The sequence below is a fragment of the Chlamydotis macqueenii genome, chromosome Z, assembly GCF_036417535.1.
Source record: "Chlamydotis macqueenii isolate bChlMac1 chromosome Z, bChlMac1.mat, whole genome shotgun sequence".
In the NCBI taxonomy this organism is placed as follows: Eukaryota; Metazoa; Chordata; class Aves; order Otidiformes; family Otididae; genus Chlamydotis; species Chlamydotis macqueenii.
Genome location: NC_141593.1, coordinates 8,076,441 through 8,097,137, shown reverse-complemented (window position 1 = coordinate 8,097,137; position 20,697 = coordinate 8,076,441). Strand labels below are relative to the sequence as shown.

Genomic DNA, 20,697 nt, shown 5'->3' with positions numbered 1-20,697 from the left:
TGCTGGTTGTGGTCGGTTTTTGTTTGGCTTGTGGCTGGCGTGCGTTTGGCCGCTGGCGGGTGTTGCGTTTTGGCAGTGGGCAGGGTTGTGGAGTGATGTCGCTTTGGAGAGGCTGGGGAGCCCCTTGGTGGAGCAAGGGCTTTGGGTGGCGTCGTGTTGCGAGGAGGTGTCTGCGGGTGCAGGCGGTTGAGATGTGAAGCGGTTTGGAGCTGAGGAGAGTGGGGAAGCGAGGCAGGAGGAAAGGCTTGAGGAGAAAGGAAGAGCAGAAAGGGAATGGTCTTGGTGGTTGTCCTGGTGCTGCGTTGGGTCCCTGGCTGTGGTCCCCCGCGTGTGGCCGTGTAGCAGGAGTGTTGTAGTGTTTTCCGTGGCTCGTTGGCTGCGGTGGCTGGAGAGCAAAGCAGAAAGTGTCCCCTGTGGGCGGAGGGTGCTGCGTTTGGGCTGTCCGGAGCCCCTGCGTGGGGAGAAGGAGGGTTGTGGGGGAGCCCTGTGGAGGGGGAGCTGAGGCAGGTGATGTGGGTGTGGAGCTGTGAAAGCTTTTGGAGCAGGGGCAAGGTGTGCGTGGTGGTGGTGTCAGGCTGCGGGCCACAGGCTCGTCAGGCAAGGTTGCGTTGGTGGGTGCTGTGGTTGGAGCGGGAAGACGTGCAGGTTGCTTGTGTCATGCGTAGGTGGTGTCGCTGCAGGAGGTGTCTGATGTTGGAGGTTCATGGCTGGAGCTTGTGCGTGTTGGGCTGGAAGAGGTGGTGCTGCGAGGTGTTTCCAAGCAGTGCAAGAACAACGTCTGTCGTGAGAGATGGTGGAAGTGGCAAGGGTGCCGAAGGCAGGCTAAGGAAAGGGATCTGTGCCGTGGCTGTGCTTCGCAGAGTCGTGGAATGGTTTGGGTAGGGAGAGAACTTTACAGGTCATGTGGCCCACCCGGGCAGCGATGAGCGGGGCCGTCTTCAGCAAGGTGAGGTTGCTGCGAGCGCCGTGCAAGGTGGCCTTGAATGTTTTCAGGGCTGGGGCGTGGAGCACCTGTGTGGGCCACGTGTTGCAGCGTTTCAGCAGGCTGCTGGTAAGAAATGTCTTCTCTGTGTCTGGTGCGGATTCCTGTTGCTGCAGCTGGATGCCCGGCTTAGTGGGTCTACGGCAACGCTGGTAGCATGGGGAATCACCAGGAAGAGCTGGAGAGCAGAGATGTGTGCAGACGTGCAGGGCTCTGAGCTTGCTGGCGTCACGGGGGCGTGTTGGGATGGAGGATGACTGGAGCGTTTGGATGGAGGGATGGGAGGGTCTTTAGGAAGGCGAGGCAGGGGAGAGGAGGAGTGGACGTCGCTGTGTGTGTCAGGAACCAGCTGGAATGCGTGGAGTTCCACGTCGGGGGTGGAGGAGGAGCTGATAGGTTCTGGGTCAGGAGGAAAGGCAGAGCAGGGCCAGGGGACATCCCAGTGGGTGTTTACTACAGGCCACCTGTCCAGGAGGATGGAGCGGACAAGGCCGTCTGCGGGCAGCTAGGAGCAGCCTCGCAGTGCCAAGCCCTGGTCGTCATGGTGGACTTGAAGCACCCCGACATCTGTGGAGAGGCAAGAGAGCAGGGCAGAGGCAATCCAGGAGGTCCCTGGAATGCGTGGATGACAACTTACGTCAGCAGCGGGCTGGAGTGCGTGGAGCTCTGCCTGGGGATGGAGGAGGAGCTGACAGAGAGCTTACGGGTCAAGATTAGAGGACGGGGACGCACCGGGGACGTTACTGTGGGGATGTCACAGGCCGCCAGGCCAGGAGGACAGAGCAGACGAAGCGCTCTATAGCCAGATAGGAGCAGCCTCATGGTCACAAGCCCTGGTCCTCATGGGGGACTTCAACCACCCTGACATCTGTTGGAGGGGCAACACGGCAGGGCGCAGGCAGTCCAGGAGGTTCCTGGAATGCGTGGACGACAACTTCTTCCTGCAGGCGATAGAGGAGTCGACAGGGAGGAGTGCCATGCTCGACCTTGTGCTCACCAACAGGGAGGGGCTGGTGGTGGTTGTGAAACTGAAGGACAGCCTTGGCTGCTGCCACCACGACACGGTGGAGTTCAAGATCCATGGGGCAGGAAGGAAACTACACGGCAAGCTCTCTGCCCTAGACTTCAAGAAGGCGGCCTTTGGCCTCTTCAGGGACCTGATGGGCCAAGTGCCATGGGAGGCGGCCCTGGAGGGAAGAGGGGCCCAGGAAAGTTGGTCCACATCCAAGGAGCACCTCCTCCAAGCTCAGCAGAGGTGCATCCTGACGAAGAACAAGTCGGGCAAAAAGGCCAGGAGGCCGGCGTGGATGAGCAAGGAGCTCCTGGACCAACTGAAAGTAAAGAAGGAAGCCTGTAGAGGGTGGAAGCGGAGACAGGTAGCCTGGGAGGACTACAAAGAGGCTGTGCGAGTGGCCAGCGATCGGGTGAGGAAGGCTGAAGCCCTGACAGAAGTTAATCTGGCCAGGGATATAAAAAGCAACAAGAAGAGCTTGTATGGGTATGTAGGGGACAAAAGAAAGTCCAAGGAAAATGTAGGCCCCCTCTGGAAGGAAACTGGTGTCCTGTTTACCCGGGACATGGAGAAGGCTGAGGTACTCAATGACTTTTTTGCCTCCGTCTTCACCGATAAGGGCTCTTGTCCCACCACCCAAGCTGTAGAAGGCACAAGCAGGAACTGGGAGAATGAAGAATTGCCCACTGTGCTCAAAGAGCAGGTTCAGGAACATCTGAGGAACGTAAAGGTGCGCAAGTCCATGGGACCTGATGAGATCCATCCGCGGGTCCTGAGGGAACTGGCGGATGAAGTTGCCAAGCCACTGGCGACTGTATTTGAGAAGTCATGGCAGTGTGGTGAGGTCCCTGATGACTGGAAGAGAGGGAACATAACCCCAATTTTTAAAAAGGGGAACAAGGAAGACCTGGGCAACTCCAGGCCAGTCAGCCTCCCCTCTGTGCCTGGCAAGGTCATGGAGCAGATTGTTCCGGAAACCATGCTAAGGCACATGAAGAGCAAGGAGGTGGTTGGTGACAGCCAGCATGGCTTCACCAAGGGCAGATCGTGCCTGACCAATTTGGTGGCCTTCTATGACGGGGTGACAGCATCGGTGGACAAGGGACGAGGAATGGATATCATCTACCTGGACTTGTGCAAAGCTTTTGACACTGTCCCGCACAACATCCTTCTCTGTAAACTAGAGAGACATGGGTTTGATGGACGGACCACTCGGTGGGTAAGGAGTTGGCTGGACGGCCGCACTCAGAGAGAGGTGGTCAATGGCTCAATGTTCATGTGGAGACCGGTCACGAGTGGCATCCCTCAGGGGTCCATGTTGGGCCCGGCCCTGTTCATCATCTTTGTCGGCGACATGGACAGTGGGATAGAGTGCACCCTCAGCCAGTTTGCCGAAGACACCAAGCTGTGTGGTGCTGTTGACACGCTGGAAGGGAGGGGAGCCATCCAGAGGGACCTTGACAGGCTGGAGAGGTGGGCGTGTGCCATCCTCATGAAGCTCAACCAGGCCAAGTGCAAGGTCCTGCACCTGGGTCATGGCAATCCCAGGCACACATACAGGCTGGGCGGGGAATGGATGGAGAGCAGCCCTGAGGAGAAGAACTTGGGAGTGGTGGTGGACAAGAAGCTCAACATGAGCCAGCAATGTTCCCTTGCGGCCCAGAAGGCCAACCACATCCTGGGCTGCATCAAGAGAAGCGTGGCCAGCAGGTGGAGGGAGGTGATTCTCCCCCTCTACTCTGCCCTGGTGAGACCCCACCTGGAGTCCTGTGTCCAGTTCTGGAGCCCCCAACACAAGAAGGACATGGACCAGCTGGAAAAGGTCCAGAGGAGGGCCACGAAGATGATCATAGGGCTGGAGCACCTCTCTTATGAGGACAGGCTGAGAGTTGGGGCTGTTCAGCCTGGAGAAGAGGAGGCTCCGGGGAGGCCTTATAGCGGTCTTCCAGTAGCTCAAGGGGGCCTACAAGAAAGATGGGGAGAGGCTGTTCAGTAGGGCCTGTTGAGATAAGACGAGGAGTAATGGTTTTGGAGAAGGTGCTGAGCGGAGGCGGCTTCCCGCCAGCGCCGAGGCCGGCGTCTGCGCTTGTGAGAGAAGAGGCACGGGCACAGTTTTTGCAAGAGGTCTTTATTGAGTGTGGAATAAATAGGGGAATAAATAGGTGAAGGCGGTTGTGGCAATAAATAGGCACGGTGCAATAAATAGAGGAGCCGTCAGCAGAGGCTGAGGGTGCCAGGCCGTTGTCCGCTGTGGCAGCAGCGCTTGGCACGGGCTGGGGGAGTCCTGAGGCCGCAGGCGGTGGCGTGGGCGTGGGGCCGTGCGGGCCGTTGGTGGCCGTTGGGCTAGTGGCGCATGGTGCGGGTGAGGTTGTGGAGGTGCTGGAAGCAGTCGTGAGCTTGTAGGCGGACGTGGTCCCAGGCGCAGGCGCTGTGGTTGTGGGCGTGGAGGAAGTGCTGGATGTCCCTGAAGTACTTGTTGATGGTGAGCAGCAGGTTGCGTGGGCCTTGCCTTTTGAAGAGCGTGCCGTTGGCTGGCACACAGTGCTCCAGGTGGTGGATGTAGTCCTGGATGTTGTTGAGGAGGTGATGCCGTGCGTGGTGGTCCCAGTGTTGCGGAGTGTTGGGGCTGCTGAGGGTGGCGAAGAGGTGCTGGAGGATGCGCAGGGCGGTGGTGGCGGCTTGCTGCGGGTGGTTGTTGTGGAGGAGGGTGTTGGGGAAGAGGAAGGGCGCGTGGTGGCATTGGCAGGGCTGTGGCGGGCTGGGAGCCATGGCCTGGAGGAGCTGGAGGCTGTCCCAGGGGAAGGTGTCGTGGCGGGGCCGCAGGTGGTGGCAGGCGAGGGCGGTGGCGAGAGCGGTGAGGAGGAGCAGGAGGGTTGGTGCGCGGTGCGTCAGGCGGGGCTGTGGGGTTGCGGGCGCAGGCATGGTGGAGCCGCGTGTGGTGCGTGAGCGGTGCTGGGCAGGAGGCCGGTGAGGCTCGTTGGCGGTGCGGGTGGGCGCTGTGGTTGGGGTGGTGTCGGGCGGCCGAGCGCCTTTATGCGTTGCGGCGGCTTTCCCTTTGTCGCTTTCAGGTTGCGGCGAGTTTCCGGCGTGGGTTTTCATTTTTGTGTGGTGGCTGTGGTGGTGGTGGGGAAGTGCGTTGGTGGGGTGTCCGTGCGTGGGGAGGGCGGTGGTGTGGTGGCGGTGTGTTGTGGGGAGGCTGGCGGTAGCGGTTGAGCGGGGGATGCGAAAGTGCTGGGGGCAGCTGTGTCGGGGAGGTGTGTCAGGGTTTCCCTGTTGGCTGCGGGGCGAGCTGTGGTGGCTCTTGCCTGCAGCTGAAGTTTCCCTTCGTGGGCAAGTGTCTTTTGCGGCGGGCGCGCGGCGGTGCTGGTTGTGGTCGGTTTTTGTTTGGCTTGTGGCTGGCGTGCGTTTGGCCGCTGGCGGGTGTTGCGTTTTGGCAGTGGGCAGGGTTGTGGAGTGATGTCGCTTTGGAGAGGCTGGGGAGCCCCTTGGTGGAGCAAGGGCTTTGGGTGGCGTCGTGTTGCGAGGAGGTGTCTGCGGGTGCAGGCGGTTGAGATGTGAAGCGGTTTGGAGCTGAGGAGAGTGGGGAAGCGAGGCAGGAGGAAAGGCTTGAGGAGAAAGGAAGAGCAGAAAGGGAATGGTCTTGGTGGTTGTCCTGGTGCTGCGTTGGGTCCCTGGCTGTGGTCCCCCGCGTGTGGCCGTGTAGCAGGAGTGTTGTAGTGTTTTCCGTGGCTCGTTGGCTGCGGTGGCTGGAGAGCAAAGCAGAAAGTGTCCCCTGTGGGCGGAGGGTGCTGCGTTTGGGCTGTCCGGAGCCCCTGCGTGGGGAGAAGGAGGGTTGTGGGGGAGCCCTGTGGAGGGGGAGCTGAGGCAGGTGATGTGGGTGTGGAGCTGTGAAAGCTTTTGGAGCAGGGGCAAGGTGTGCGTGGTGGTGGTGTCAGGCTGCGGGCCACAGGCTCGTCAGGCAAGGTTGCGTTGGTGGGTGCTGTGGTTGGAGCGGGAAGACGTGCAGGTTGCTTGTGTCATGCGTAGGTGGTGTCGCTGCAGGAGGTGTCTGATGTTGGAGGTTCATGGCTGGAGCTTGTGCGTGTTGGGCTGGAAGAGGTGGTGCTGCGAGGTGTTTCCAAGCAGTGCAAGAACAACGTCTGTCGTGAGAGATGGTGGAAGTGGCAAGGGTGCCGAAGGCAGGCTAAGGAAAGGGATCTGTGCCGTGGCTGTGCTTCGCAGAGTCGTGGAATGGTTTGGGTAGGGAGAGAACTTTACAGGTCATGTGGCCCACCCGGGCAGCGATGAGCGGGGCCGTCTTCAGCAAGGTGAGGTTGCTGCGAGCGCCGTGCAAGGTGGCCTTGAATGTTTTCAGGGCTGGGGCGTGGAGCACCTGTGTGGGCCACGTGTTGCAGCGTTTCAGCAGGCTGCTGGTAAGAAATGTCTTCTCTGTGTCTGGTGCGGATTCCTGTTGCTGCAGCTGGATGCCCGGCTTAGTGGGTCTACGGCAACGCTGGTAGCATGGGGAATCACCAGGAAGAACTGGAGAGCAGAGATGTGTGCAGACGTGCAGGGCTCTGAGCTTGCTGGCGTCACGGGGGCGTGTTGGGATGGAGGATGACTGGAGCATTTGGATGGAGGGATGGGAGGGTCTTTAGGAAGGCGAGGCAGGGGAGAGGAGGAGTGGACGTCGCTGTGTGTGTCAGGAACCAGCTGGAATGCGTGGAGTTCCACGTCGGGGGTGGAGGAGGAGCTGATAGGTTCTGGGTCAGGAGGAAAGGCAGAGCAGGGCCAGGGGACATCCCAGTGGGTGTTTACTACAGGCCACCTGTCCAGGAGGATGGAGCGGACAAGGCCGTCTGCGGGCAGCTAGGAGCAGCCTCGCAGTGCCAAGCCCTGGTCGTCATGGTGGACTTGAAGCACCCCGACATCTGTGGAGAGGCAAGAGAGCAGGGCAGAGGCAATCCAGGAGGTCCCTGGAATGCGTGGATGACAACTTACGTCAGCAGCGGGCTGGAGTGCGTGGAGCTCTGCCTGGGGATGGAGGAGGAGCTGACAGAGAGCTTACGGGTCAAGATTAGAGGACGGGGACGCACCGGGGACGTTACTGTGGGGATGTCACAGGCCGCCAGGCCAGGAGGACAGAGCAGACGAAGCGCTCTATAGCCAGATAGGAGCAGCCTCATGGTCACGAGCCCTGGTCCTCATGGGGGACTTCAACCACCCTGACATCTGTTGGAGGGGCAACACGGCAGGGCGCAGGCAGTCCAGGAGGTTCCTGGAATGCGTGGACGACAACTTCTTCCTGCAGGCGATAGAGGAGTCGACAGGGAGGAGTGCCATGCTCGACCTTGTGCTCACCAACAGGGAGGGGCTGGTGGTGGTTGTGAAACTGAAGGACAGCCTTGGCTGCTGCCACCACGACACGGTGGAGTTCAAGATCCATGGGGCAGGAAGGAAACTACACGGCAAGCTCTCTGCCCTAGACTTCAAGAAGGCGGCCCTTGGCCTCTTCAGGGACCTGATGGGCCAAGTGCCATGGGAGGCGGCCCTGGAGGGAAGAGGGGCCCAGGAAAGTTGGTCCACATTCAAGGAGCACCTCCTCCAAGCTCAGCAGAGGTGCATCCTGACGAAGAACAAGTCGGGCAAAAAGGCCAGGAGGCCGGCGTGGATGAGCAAGGAGCTCCTGGACCAACTGAAAGTAAAGAAGGAAGCCTGTAGAGGGTGGAAGCGGAGACAGGTAGCCTGGGAGGACTACAAAGAGGCTGTGCGAGTGGCCAGCGATCGGGTGAGGAAGGCTGAAGCCCTGACAGAAGTGAATCTGGCCAGGGATATAAAAAGCAACAAGAAGAGCTTGTATGGGTATGTAGGGGACAAAAGAAAGTCCAAGGAAAATGTAGGCCCCCTCTGGAAGGAAACTGGTGTCCTGTTTACCCGGGACATGGAGAAGGCTGAGGTACTCAATGACTTTTTTGCCTCCGTCTTCACCGATAAGGGCTCTTGTCCCACCACCCAAGCTGTAGAAGGCACAAGCAGGAACTGGGAGAATGAAGAATTGCCCACTGTGCTCAAAGAGCAGGTTCAGGAACATCTGAGGAACGTAAAGGTGCGCAAGTCCATGGGACCTGATGAGATCCATCCGCGGGTCCTGAGGGAACTGGCGGATGAAGTTGCCAAGCCACTGGCGACTGTATTTGAGAAGTCATGGCAGTGTGGTGAGGTCCCTGATGACTGGAAGAGAGGGAACATAACCCCAATTTTTAAAAAGGGGAACAAGGAAGACCTGGGCAACTCCAGGCCAGTCAGCCTCCCCTCTGTGCCTGGCAAGGTCATGGAGCAGATTGTTCCGGAAACCATGCTAAGGCACATGAAGAGCAAGGAGGTGGTTGGTGACAGCCAGCATGGCTTCACCAAGGGCAGATCGTGCCTGACCAATTTGGTGGCCTTCTATGACGGGGTGACAGCATCGGTGGACAAGGGACGAGGAATGGATATCATCTACCTGGACTTGTGCAAAGCTTTTGACACTGTCCCGCACAACATCCTTCTCTGTAAACTAGAGAGACATGGGTTTGATGGACGGACCACTCGGTGGGTAAGGAGTTGGCTGGACGGCCGCACTCAGAGAGAGGTGGTCAATGGCTCAATGTTCATGTGGAGACCGGTCACGAGTGGCATCCCTCAGGGGTCCATGTTGGGCCCGGCCCTGTTCATCATCTTTGTCGGCGACATGGACAGTGGGATAGAGTGCACCCTCAGCCAGTTTGCCGAAGACACCAAGCTGTGTGGTGCTGTTGACACGCTGGAAGGGAGGGGAGCCATCCAGAGGGACCTTGACAGGCTGGAGAGGTGGGCGTGTGCCATCCTCATGAAGCTCAACCAGGCCAAGTGCAAGGTCCTGCACCTGGGTCATGGCAATCCCAGGCACACATACAGGCTGGGCGGGGAATGGATGGAGAGCAGCCCTGAGGAGAAGAACTTGGGAGTGGTGGTGGACAAGAAGCTCAACATGAGCCAGCAATGTTCCCTTGCGGCCCAGAAGGCCAACCACATCCTGGGCTGCATCAAGAGAAGTGTGGCCAGCAGGTGGAGGGAGGTGATTCTGCCCCTCTACTCTGCCCTGGTGAGACCCCACCTGGAGTCCTGTGTCCAGTTCTGGAGCCCCCAACACAAGAAGGACATGGACCAGCTGGAAAAGGTCCAGAGGAGGGCCACGAAGATGATCATAGGGCTGGAGCACCTCTCTTATGAGGACAGGCTGAGAGTTGGGGCTGTTCAGCCTGGAGAAGAGGAGGCTCCGGGAGGCCTTATAGCGGTCTTCCAGTAGCTCAAGGGGGCCTACAAGAAAGATGGGGAGAGGCTGTTCAGTAGGGCCTGTTGAGATAAGACGAGGAGTAATGGTTTTGGAGAAGGTGCTGAGCGGAGGCGGCTTCCCGCCAGCGCCGAGGCCGGCGTCTGCGCTTGTGAGAGAAGAGGCACGGGAACAGTTTTTGCAAGAGGTCTTTATTGAGTGTGGAATAAATAGGGGAATAAATAGGTGAAGGCGGTTGTGGCAATAAATAGGCACGGTGCAATAAATAGAGGAGCCGTCAGCAGAGGCTGAGGGTGCCAGGCCGTTGTCCGCTGTGGCAGCAGCGCTTGGCACGGGCCGGGGGAGTCCTGAGGCCGCAGGCGGTGGCGTGGGCGTGGGGCCGTGCGGGCCGTTGGTGGCCGTTGGGCTAGTGGCGCATGGTGCGGGTGAGGTTGTGGAGGTGCTGGAAGCAGTCGTGAGCTTGTAGGCGGACGTGGTCCCAGGCGCAGGCGCTGTGGTTGTGGGCGTGGAGGAAGTGCTGGATGTCCCTGAAGTACTTGTTGATGGTGAGCAGCAGGTTGCGTGGGCCTTGCCTTTTGAAGAGCGTGCCGTTGGCTGGCACACAGTGCTCCAGGTGGTGGATGTAGTCCTGGATGTTGTTGAGGAGGTGATGCCGTGCGTGGTGGTCCCAGTGTTGCGGAGTGTTGGGGCTGCTGAGGGTGGCGAAGAGGTGCTGGAGGATGCGCAGGGCGGTGGTGGCGGCTTGCTGCGGGTGGTTGTTGTGGAGGAGGGTGTTGGGGAAGAGGAAGGGCGCGTGGTGGCGTTGGCAGGGCTGTGGCGGGCTGGGAGCCATGGCCTGGAGGAGCTGGAGGCTGTCCCAGGGGAAGGTGTCGTGGCGGGGCCGCAGGTGGTGGCAGGCGAGGGCGGTGGCGAGAGCGGTGAGGAGGAGCAGGAGGGTTGGTGCGCGGTGCGTCAGGCGGGGCTGTGGGGTTGCGGGCGCAGGCATGGTGGAGCCGCGTGTGGTGCGTGAGCGGTGCTGGGCAGGAGGCCGGTGAGGCTCGTTGGCGGTGCGGGTGGGCGCTGTGGTTGGGGTGGTGTCGGGCGGCCGAGCGCCTTTATGCGTTGCGGCGGCTTTCCCTTTGTCGCTTTCAGGTTGCGGCGAGTTTCCGGCGTGGGTTTTCATTTTTGTGTGGTGGCTGTGGTGGTGGTGGGGAAGTGCGTTGGTGGGGTGTCCGTGCGTGGGGAGGGCGGTGGTGTGGTGGCGGTGTGTTGTGGGGAGGCTGGCGGTAGCGGTTGAGCGGGGGATGCGAAAGTGCTGGGGGCAGCTGTGTCGGGGAGGTGTGTCAGGGTTTCCCTGTTGGCTGCGGGGCGAGCTGTGGTGGCTCTTGCCTGCAGCTGAAGTTTCCCTTCGTGGGCAAGTGTCTTTTGCGGCGGGCGCGCGGCGGTGCTGGTTGTGGTCGGTTTTTGTTTGGCTTGTGGCTGGCGTGCGTTTGGCCGCTGGCGGGTGTTGCGTTTTGGCAGTGGGCAGGGTTGTGGAGTGATGTCGCTTTGGAGAGGCTGGGGAGCCCCTTGGTGGAGCAAGGGCTTTGGGTGGCGTCGTGTTGCGAGGAGGTGTCTGCGGGTGCAGGCGGTTGAGATGTGAAGCGGTTTGGAGCTGAGGAGAGTGGGGAAGCGAGGCAGGAGGAAAGGCTTGAGGAGAAAGGAAGAGCAGAAAGGGAATGGTCTTGGTGGTTGTCCTGGTGCTGCGTTGGGTCCCTGGCTGTGGTCCCCCGCGTGTGGCCGTGTAGCAGGAGTGTTGTAGTGTTTTCCGTGGCTCGTTGGCTGCGGTGGAGGAGAGCAAAGCAGAAAGTGTCCCCTGTGGGCGGAGGGTGCTGCGTTTGGGCTGTCCGGAGCCCCTGCGTGGGGAGAAGGAGGGTTGTGGGGGAACCCTGTGGAGGGGGAGCTGAGGCAGGTGATGTGGGTGTGGAGCTGTGAAAGCTTTTGGAGCAGGGGCAAGGTGTGCGTGGTGGTGGTGTCAGGCTGCGGGCCACAGGCTCATCAGGCAAGGTTGCGTTGGTGGGTGCTGTGGTTGGAGCGGGAAGACGTGCAGGTTGCTTGTGTCATGCGTAGGTGGTGTCGCTGCAGGAGGTGTCTGATGTTGGAGGTTCATGGCTGGAGCTTGTGCGTGTTGGGCTGGAAGAGGTGGTGCTGCGAGGTGTTTCCAAGCAGTGCAAGAACAACGTCTGTCGTGAGAGATGGTGGAAGTGGCAAGGGTGCCGAAGGCAGGCTAAGGAAAGGGATCTGTGCCGTGGCTGTGCTTCGCAGAGTCGTGGAATGGTTTGGGTAGGGAGAGAACTTTACAGGTCATGTGGCCCACCCGGGCAGCGATGAGCGGGGCCGTCTTCAGCAAGGTGAGGTTGCTGCGAGTGCCGTGCAAGGTGGCCTTGAATGTTTTCAGGGCTGGGGTGTGGAGCACCTGTGTGGGCCACGTGTTGCAGCGTTTCAGCAGGCTGCTGGTAAGAAATGTCTTCTCTGTGTCCGGTGTGGATTCCTGTTGCTGCAGCCGGATGCCCGGCTTAGTGGGTCTACGGCAACGCTGGTAGCGTGGGGAATCACCAGGAAGAGCTGGAGAGCAGAGATGTGTGCAGACGCACAGAGCTCTGAGCTTGTTGGCGTCACGGGGGCGTGTTGGGATGGAGGATGACTGGAGCGTTTGGATGGAGGGATGGAGGGTCTTTAGGAACGCGAGGCAGGGGAGAAGAGGAGTGGACGTCGCTGTGTGTGTCAGGAACCAGCTGAAATGCGTGGAGTTCCACGTCGGGGGTGGAGGAGGAGCTGATATGTTCCGGGTCAGGAGGAAAGGCAGGGCCAGGGGACATCCCAGTGGGTGTTTACTACAGGCCACCTGTCCAGGAGGACGGAGCGGACAAGGCCGTCTGCGGGCAGCTAGGAGCAGCCTCGCAGTGCCAAGCCCTGGTTGTCATGGGGGACTTGAAGCAACCTGACATCTGTGGAGGGTCAAGAGAGCAGGGCAGAGGCAATCCAGGAGGTTCCTGGAATGCGTGGATGATGACTTAAGTCAGCATCTGGCTGGAGTGAGTGGAGGTCCTGCTGGGGAGGGAAAAATAGCTGAGAGGGAGCTTACAGGTCAAGATCAGAGGAAAGGTAGGGACAGGGTGGGGGTCTGTTACAGGCCGCCTGGCCAGGAGGACAGAGCAAACGAGGCACTCTATAGCCAGATAGGAGCAGCCTCACGGTCACAGGCTCTGGTTCTCATGGGGGACTTCAACCACCCTGACATCTGTTGGAGGGGCAACACGGCAGGGCACAGGCAGTCTAGGAGGTTCCTGGAATGCGTGGATGACAACTTCTTCCTGCAGGCGATAGAGGAGCTGACAGGGAGGGGTGCCATGCTTGACCTTGTGCTCACCAACAGGGAGGGGCTGGTGGTGGTTGTGAAACTGAAGGACAGCCTTGGCTGCAGCGACCACGACACGGTGGAGTTCAAGATCCACGGGGCAGGAAGGAAACTACATGGCAAGCTCTCTGCCCTAGACTTCAAGAAGGCGGCCTTTGGCCTCTTCAGGGACCTGATGGGCCAAGTGCCATGGGAGGCGGCCCTGGAGGGAAGAGGGGCCCAGGAAAGTTGGTCCACATTCAAGGCGCACCTCCTCCAAGCCCAGCAGAGGTGCATCCTGACGAAGAACAAGTCGGGCAAAAAGGCCAGGAGGCCGGCGTGGATGAGCAAGGAGCTCCTGGACCAACTGAAAGTAAAGAAGGAAGCCTATAGAGGGTGGAAACGGATTCAGGTAGCCTGGGAGGACTACAAAGAGGCTGTGCGAGTGGCCAGCGATCGGGTGAGGAAGGCTGAAGCCCTGACGGAAGTGAATCTGGCCAGGGATATAAAAAGCAACAAGAAGAGCTTGTATGGGTATGTAGGGGACAAAAGAAAGTCCAAGGAAAATGTAGGCCCCCTCCGGAAGGAAACTGGTGTCCTGTTTACCCGGGACATGGAGAAGGCTGAGTGCCCAATGACTTTTTTGCCTCCGTCTTCAGAGACAAGAGTTCTTGTCCCACCACCCAAGCTGTAGAAGGTGGAAGCAGGGACTGCGATGATGAAGAACTGCCCTCTGTGCTCAAAGAGCAGGTTCAGGAACATCTGAGGAACGTAAAGGTGCGCAAGTCCATGGGACCTGATGAGATCCATCCGCGGGTCCTGAGGGAACTGGCGGATGAAGTTGCCAAGCCACTGGCGACTGTATTTGAGAAGTCATGGCGTTCTGGTGAGGTCCCCGATGACTGGAAGAGAGGGAACATAACCCCAATTTTTAAAAAGGGGAACAAGGAAGACCCAGGCAACTCCAGGCCAGTCAGCCTCCCCTCTGTGCCTGGCAAGGTCATGGAGCAGATTGTTCCGGAAACCATGCTAAGGCACATGAAGAGCAAGGAGGTGGTTGGTGACAGCCAACATGGCTTCACCAAGGGCAGATCGTGCCTGACCAATTTGGTGGCCTTCTATGACGGGGTGACAGCATCGGTGGACAAGGGACGAGGAATGGATACCATCTACCTGGACTTGTGCAAAGCTTTTGACACTGTCCCGCACAACATCCTTCTCTCTAAACTAGGGAGACATGGGTTTGATGGACGGACCACTTGGTGAATAAGGAGTTGGCTGGATGGCTGCACTCAGAGAGAGGTGGTCAACGGCTCAATGTTCATGTGGAGACCGGTCACGAGTGGCGTCCCTCAGGGGTCCGTGTTTGGCCCGGCCCTGTTTAGCATCTTTGTCGGCGAAATGAACAGTGGGATAGATAGCGCCCTCAGCAAGTTCACCGATGACATCAAGTCGTGTGGTGCCATCGACACGCTGGAAGGGAGGGAAGCCATCCAGAGGGACCTTGACAGGCTGGAGAGGTGGGCGTGTGCCATCCTCATGAAGTGCATGAACCAGGCCAAGTGCAAGGTCCTGCACCTGGGTCATGGCAATCCCAGGCACACATACAGGCTGGGCGGGGAATGGATTGAGAGCAGCCCTGAGGAGAAGGACTTGGGAGTGATGGTGGACGAGAAGCTCAACATGAGCTGGCAATGCGCCCTTGCGGCCCAGAAGGCCAACCGCATCCTGGGCTGCATCAAGAGGAGCATGGCCAGCAGGTGGAGGGAGGTGATTCTCCCCCTCTACTCTGCCCTGGTGAGACCCCACCTGGAGTCCTGTGTCCAGTTCTGGAGCCCCCAACACAAGAAGGACATGGACCAGCTGGAAAAGGTCCAGAGGAGGGCCACGAAGATGATCATAGGGCTGGAGCACCTCTCTTATGAGGACAGGCTGAGAGTTGGGGCTGTTCAGCCTGGAGAAGAGGAGGCTCCGGGGAGGCCTTATAGCGGTCTTCCAGTAGCTCAAGGGGGCCTACAAGAAAGATGGGGAGAGGCTGTTCAGTAGGGCCTGTTGCAATAGGACGAGAGGTAATGGTTTTAAAATAGAGGGGGGTAGATTCAGATTGGACATTAGGAAAAACTTTTTTACAATGAGGGTTGTAGAACACTGGCACAGGTTGCCCAGAGAGGTGGTGGAAGCCCCATCCCTGGAAACGTTCAAGGCCAGGTTGGATGAGGCTCTGAGTAACCTAATCTAGTTGGGGATGTCCCTGCTCCTTGCAGAGGGATTGGACTAGATGACCTTTGAAGGTCCCGTCCAACTCTAACCATTCTATGATTCTGTGACTTCCTCCTGCAAGTGGTAGAGGAGGCAACGAGGAGGAGTGGCACGCTGGAGCTCATTCTGAGCAAGAGGGAGCGTCTGGTGGGAAATGTGGAAGTCAAGGGCAGCTGTGTCTGCAGTGACCATGAGATGGCTGAGTTGGAGACGTTTGGGGCAGTGAGGAGACTGCACAGCAGGTCTCTGGCCTGGACTTGAGGAGGGCAGGCTTCGGCTTGTTCAGGGATCTCGTGGGCCAAGTGCCATGGGATGCAGCCGTGTAGGGAAGAGGGGCCCAGGAAAGCTGTTTGATGTTCAATGAGCAGCTCCTCCAAGCTCAGGAGCGATGCATCCCAACGGAGAGGAAGTTGGGCAAAGATGTCAGGAGGCCTGTGTGGCTGAAGAAGCAGCTCCTGGACCTCGTGAGAATAAAGCAGGAAGGCTAGAGAGGGTGGAAGCGCGGACAGGTAAGGTGTGAGGATTACAGAGAGGTTGTGCGAGCGGCCAGTGATGAGGAAAGGGAGGCTCAAGCCCTGATGGCATTGATTCTGGCCAGGGACATGATGGGCAAGAAGAAAAGCTTGTAGAGGTCCGTTGGGGACAAAAGGAGGTTGAGGGAGAATGTAGTCCCTCTGCGGAAGGCAACGTGTGTCCTGGTTACCCGCGACATGGAGGAGGCTGCGGTGCTTAGTGCCTTTTTGACCTGAGTCTTCCCGGAGAAGGGCTGTAGTCACGGCAGCCAAGTTGTGGAAGGCACAATGAGGGACGGGGCAAATGAAGAAGCTATGAGTGCAGCAGAAGAGGAGAAGGTTCGGGAATGTGTGAGGAGCCTGACGGTGCACAAGACCATGGGACCCGATGAGATGCGTGCACAGGTCGTGAGGAAACTGGTGGACGAAGTGGCCAAGCCGCTGGGCGTTGTATTTGAGAAGTCGTGGCAGTGTGGTGAGGTTTGCGAGGAGTGTAAGAGGGGTAAGGTAACCCCTGTTTTTAAACAGGGGAAGAAGGAAGGCGTGAGGAGCTACAGTGTGGTCAGGCTCCCCTCTGTGTGTGGCGAGGTCCTGGAGCAGATTCTCCTGGAAACCGTGCTGAGGCAGATGGAGAGCAAGGAGGTGACTGGTGAGAGCCAGCATGGCTTGAGTAAGGGCAGATGGTGCCTGACTAGTTTGGTGGCCTTGTGTGAGAGGGTTACAGCATCAGTGGACAAGGGACAAGCAACTGACGTCATCCACCTGGACTTGTGCAAGGCATTTGACACTGTCCCGCGCGACATCCTTGTCTCTTGGAGATCTTGGAGAGACATGGATTTGATGGATGGACCACTTGGTGGATAGGGAATTGGCTGGCTGGCCGCGCTCAGAGAGCGGTGGTCAGTGGCTCGGTGTCCAGGTGCATTAGATATTAGGAGAAAAGGTTTTAGAATGAGGGTAGCAGAACACTGGAAGAGGTTGCCCAGAGATGCCTCATCCCCGGCAACATTCAAGGCTGGGTTGGACAAGGCTCTGAGCAAGCTGATGCGGTTGGAGATGTCCCTGCTCCTTGCAGGGGGGTTGGACTGGATGACCTTTGAAGGTCCCTTCCAGCCCAAACCGTTCTAGGATTCTACCGTCGTCTTGTTTAAAACGGTTACGCGTTGTGCTGTCAGTGCAGAGCCTGTGACAAAGTCGGTTCCCGTCTTTGTTGTAGGCCGCGTTTCTTATGCGCAAGGGCACCAGACGGTGTCCGTGGAGCCTTCTCTTCTCCAGGCTGAATCGGGCCAACTCTCTCAGGCTTGGCTTAGAGGAGAGGCGTTCCATCCCTCTGCTGGTGTGTGTGGCCCTCCTCTGGAGCGGCTCCAGGAGGTGCGTGTGTTCCTTGTAGCGACCCGCTTGCAGAACTGACCGCCTGTCAGTCTCAAGTAGAGGTGGAAGGCGGAGAATGTTGAGGAGACAAGGGCCAGGGAGGTGGTTGTGGTGAGGATGGGGAAAGGCTGGCAGAGGTTCTGCAGAGAGAAAGTGGTGCATAAGTGCTGGAGGATGCTCAGAGTGGTTTTGGCGGCTTGCTGTGCATGGTTGGTGCGTAGGAAGGTTACAGTTCCGATTGTGGTTTTTACTTTTGGTGTCTGTCTGTGGTAATCTTATGACAGTGCATTTCTGGAGTGCTTGTGCATTGGAAGGGAATGACAGTGCTTTTCTTGTTGTTCATTGGTGGGAAGCTTTTTTTAATCTGTGTTGAGTTTTGTGGTTTAATGGGAGATATGAAAGTCCCGGATGAGGAATACATGAGGCAGTTGTGCTCTCTTTTTTTCTTTTTTTTTCTTTTTTTTTTTTTTTTTCCCTGTGGTTTCTCTTTTCCTTCCTGTACTAGCTCTCGTGCATGTTCTCATTTACTGAATTTCCTTTCCTGCCCAAGTTTGTTTTCCCTATGTAATGCTCTTATATTGGTTGTGGTTTTTCTACTTTCGGTATGTTTGTCATCTTTGTTTTCATATGACTCCATATTTTCTTTTTTTACTTTGTGAGATTTATGAAGTGATGTATTTCTTAGCAGTCTCAGGAGCTCTCTAAGTCTGGATGTCCTTTGAGGAGGTTGCTTTGGCTCTAAGCAATTCAGCACTTAATGTTTAAACTTCTACAGTCTCTCTGCTTCCCTTTCCTTGGTTTGAACCTCATTGTGATGGTGCATAAGAAGCCTTGTTGAAGCTGTTGCTTATTGAACAATGAAGGAAACCCTGCCAAAAATATGTTTGCATAGGATAATTTTTGCCTTTTTTTTTTCCTGTTCAGGAAGTTTTTGTGAGTGCTGTCTCATTGTGCTGTGCAGAGGAAAATATCTTCTACAAACAATTCAAATTTTCCATTGAAATTTTTCCATTCCATTCAGTTTTCATTGTTTGCATGATGAAACGCATGTGTCTTACGTTATGCCCTCATACTACTGGAACTTGTCGATTTCTCTCGCTGTGTTTTTTTGTTATCGCTGTTTGTGCATCATTTTTCTTCCATTTTTTAAATTGTTTCCAGTGATCTCTCTTGCTCTGGTGGTCCCACATGCAATCTGTTGCTGAGGTTAAGTGGTGTCAGTGGCCTTACCCAGTGATGCTTTTGGATATATCTCCAGGAATGGACATCCCACAACCTCCCTTAGCTCTCTTCTGATGTTGTATTGCCTTCATGGTAAAGATAATGTGTTTATTCTTTCGTGTTTGATTTCCCCCATGTTCCAGCTTGTGTCATTACCTCTCCTCCTCTGTGGTTATGGCTGGGGAGGGTTTGGTTTCTTCAGCCACTTCAGAGAAGACAGAGCCAATGAGATCCCCCCCCTGCTTGGAGTCACAGGGCATTTCTGGTTAGAAGGAACATCAGAAGGACTGTAGTACAACCTGGAAGTTGCATCTTGAAGGGATCCTGCTGTGTATCTGAATATATTTGGTCCTACTTGTTTTCTCACTCTTCTGCTTCATGGCAAGTTGCCATTTGTGTTTGCACAGAGCAGTGTCCTTGCAGTGATGTGGTGGTGGAGGTGGTGGAGCATGGAGAACAACCTTGTTGTCCCCTCCAGGAGGAGGCCAAAGCTGCTGAACTTCTGTGCTATCTTGCTCAGGTTTATCTTTGAAGGGCAAAACACCCAGGGCAGATATTTTTGGAGTGGTCATTCAGGGGCGAAGGAGCAGCTGGTGCTGGTGATGGGTGGGCAGTTTCCTTCATGGAGAATGCTGTGCTGCTCTGTGCTGGTTGGTTTGGACCATGTTGGGTGGTGGTGTTTGGGGGATGTATCTTTTTGTTTGCCAAGGATGGGATGAAGAAGGCCTAGGCCCATGTACTCTATGTAGTGAGGCAGTTCCCCTTGGTCACTGGTGTGTGAGCACAGGCAGGAACATCTGGGGCCAGTTGTCATGGTTGTAGGAGAGCAGTGAGCGGTCCTGGGCATGTTCTGTGGTTTTCGTGGCTTTTTATTGTTTCTTGTGCAGGGTTGGTAGCACTGGGGTACTGTTCCTTCTCCAAATCTCCACAAACCTTGGTGGGCCCCCTGCTTATCTCTTTGAGGTGCACCTTGTCCATGCCACCCTACTTCAATCGCATGCATTGCTGAATGGTTGTTTGTGGTGGGGTGGTGGTATGGAGGTGGCTTTCGTGTCTCAGCAGTGGGAGAGGATTGGGAAGGGAGAGGAGGGTGGGTGGTGGGAAAGGAGGAGCAGGCAGGGCAAGTATCATATCACCTGGGTGAGTGCGTGCTCTGAGGGTCTGGCAGTGGCAGGAGATGCCTGTGGGCTTGAAGGACCGTGGTGGGTCCCTGAGAGTGGCCGGCTATCCAAAGCCTTCAACTGGGGCAGGAGGCATCGGTGGGACGGGCTGCAGGAGGGAAACTCATCCCTGGTGACATGCAGAGCCCCTGTCTTTGCCTGTCAAGTACATACATGATGACCACCTCTTTTCTTTTTTCTTCTGTTTTTGCAAAAAGTCTTTATTTCCAACAAGTTAATAAATAAATAAATAAGTGGACGGTCTGCAATATAAATAAATAAATAAATAGAGCTCTGTGATAAATAGTCATTGGCGTGAGAGTCCTGTGGTGTCCATGGAGACCTTCCCCTCCATCCGGGGAGGCTGCAGTCTGGACAGGCTGGATAACGCCATGAGTAATAAATATTAGCCCTCTCCCCATTGCCTCCCAGCTGTCTATGTGCATGCAGCATAGCAAGTTCCTCCTCCTTCCTTTCCAGCGAAGGTGTGGCTGCGGTGTGGGTGCACAAGCTGTGCCGCAGCCTGGATCTGGCCTCACCGCAGTCATGCCGATTTCCTCGTCAGCCCAGGCTCCTGGCTGGAGAAGGTGTGAGCAGTGCTGAGCAATCCCAGCCCAGACTGCTCCTGCCTCTGCTCGATCTGTGCCCGCTGGCGTTGACTGAGGATGGGCCTTCGGCGCGGGTAGGTTTGACCGAGGGCAGGAGCAGCTCGGCTCTTCATTTGCCGTATGAGTGTGTCCATATGTTGGAAGCAGATGCGAGCTTGTAGGCGGACGTGGTCCCAGGCGCAGGCGCTGTGGTTGTGGGCGTGGAGGAAGTGCTGGATGTCCCTGAAGTACTTGTTGATGGTGAGCACCAGGTTGCGTGGGCCTTGCCTTTTGAAGAGCATGCCGTTGGCTGGCACACAGTGCTCCAGGTGGTCAATGTAATGCTGGATGTTGTTGAGGAGGTGATGCCGTGCGTGGTGGTCCCAGTGTTGCGGGGTGTTGGGGCTGCTGAGGGTGGCGAAGAGGTGCTGGAGGATGCGCAGGGCGGTGGCGGCGGCTTGCTGCGGGTGGTTGTTGTGGAGGAGGGTGTTGGGGAAGAGGAAGGGCGCGTGGTGGCGTTGGCAGGGCTGTGGCGGGCTGGGAGCCATGGCCTGGAGGAGCTGGAGGCTGTCCCAGGGGAAGGTGTCGTGGCGGGGCCGCAGGTGGTGGCAGGCGAGGGCGGTGGCGAGAGCGGTGAGGAGGAGCAGGAGGGTTGGTGCGCAGTGCGTCAGGCGGGGCTGTGGGGTTGCGGGCGCAGGCATGGTGGAGCCGCCTGTGGTGCCTGAGCCGTGCCGGGCAGGAGCCTAGTCGGGCTTGGTGCGGGTGGGCGCTGTGGTTGGGGTGCTGCTGGGTGGCCGAGCGCCTTTATGCGGTGCGCCGGCTTTCCTTTCATCATCATCATCATCTAGACAGAATTTCCCTGTTTCCATTTTCAGTTTTGCTTTCTGTTTACTTTCTCCTGGAGCCTTTTGTTGTGCTTGTCAAAGTGTGAGCAGGAGGTGGCCCTG

The 20,697-nt window shown here is 57.4% G+C and overlaps 4 protein-coding genes across 8 annotated transcripts in view; 1 reads left to right on the top strand and 3 right to left on the bottom strand.

Annotated features, from left to right (window-relative positions):
• UBAP2 (ubiquitin associated protein 2) overlaps nucleotides 1–20,697 on the top strand; it is a 139,985-nt gene that overhangs the window by 106,686 nt on the left and 12,602 nt on the right. The gene's annotated exons all lie outside the window — the stretch shown is intronic.
• LOC147596234 (interferon-like) lies at nucleotides 4,338–4,916 on the bottom strand. The gene has a single exon (XM_086770718.1). The coding sequence runs from the start codon at nucleotides 4,914–4,916 to the stop codon at nucleotides 4,338–4,340; it is 579 nt and encodes a 192-aa protein (XP_086626844.1).
• Nucleotides 9,670–10,270, bottom strand: LOC147596233 (interferon-like). The gene has a single exon (XM_086770712.1). It carries the CDS (start codon nucleotides 10,268–10,270, stop codon nucleotides 9,692–9,694), a length of 579 nt encoding a protein of 192 aa, XP_086626838.1. The 3' UTR covers nucleotides 9,670–9,691.
• LOC104475033 (interferon) lies at nucleotides 19,708–20,451 on the bottom strand. The gene has a single exon (XM_010124638.2). The coding sequence runs from the start codon at nucleotides 20,449–20,451 to the stop codon at nucleotides 19,708–19,710; it is 744 nt and encodes a 247-aa protein (XP_010122940.2).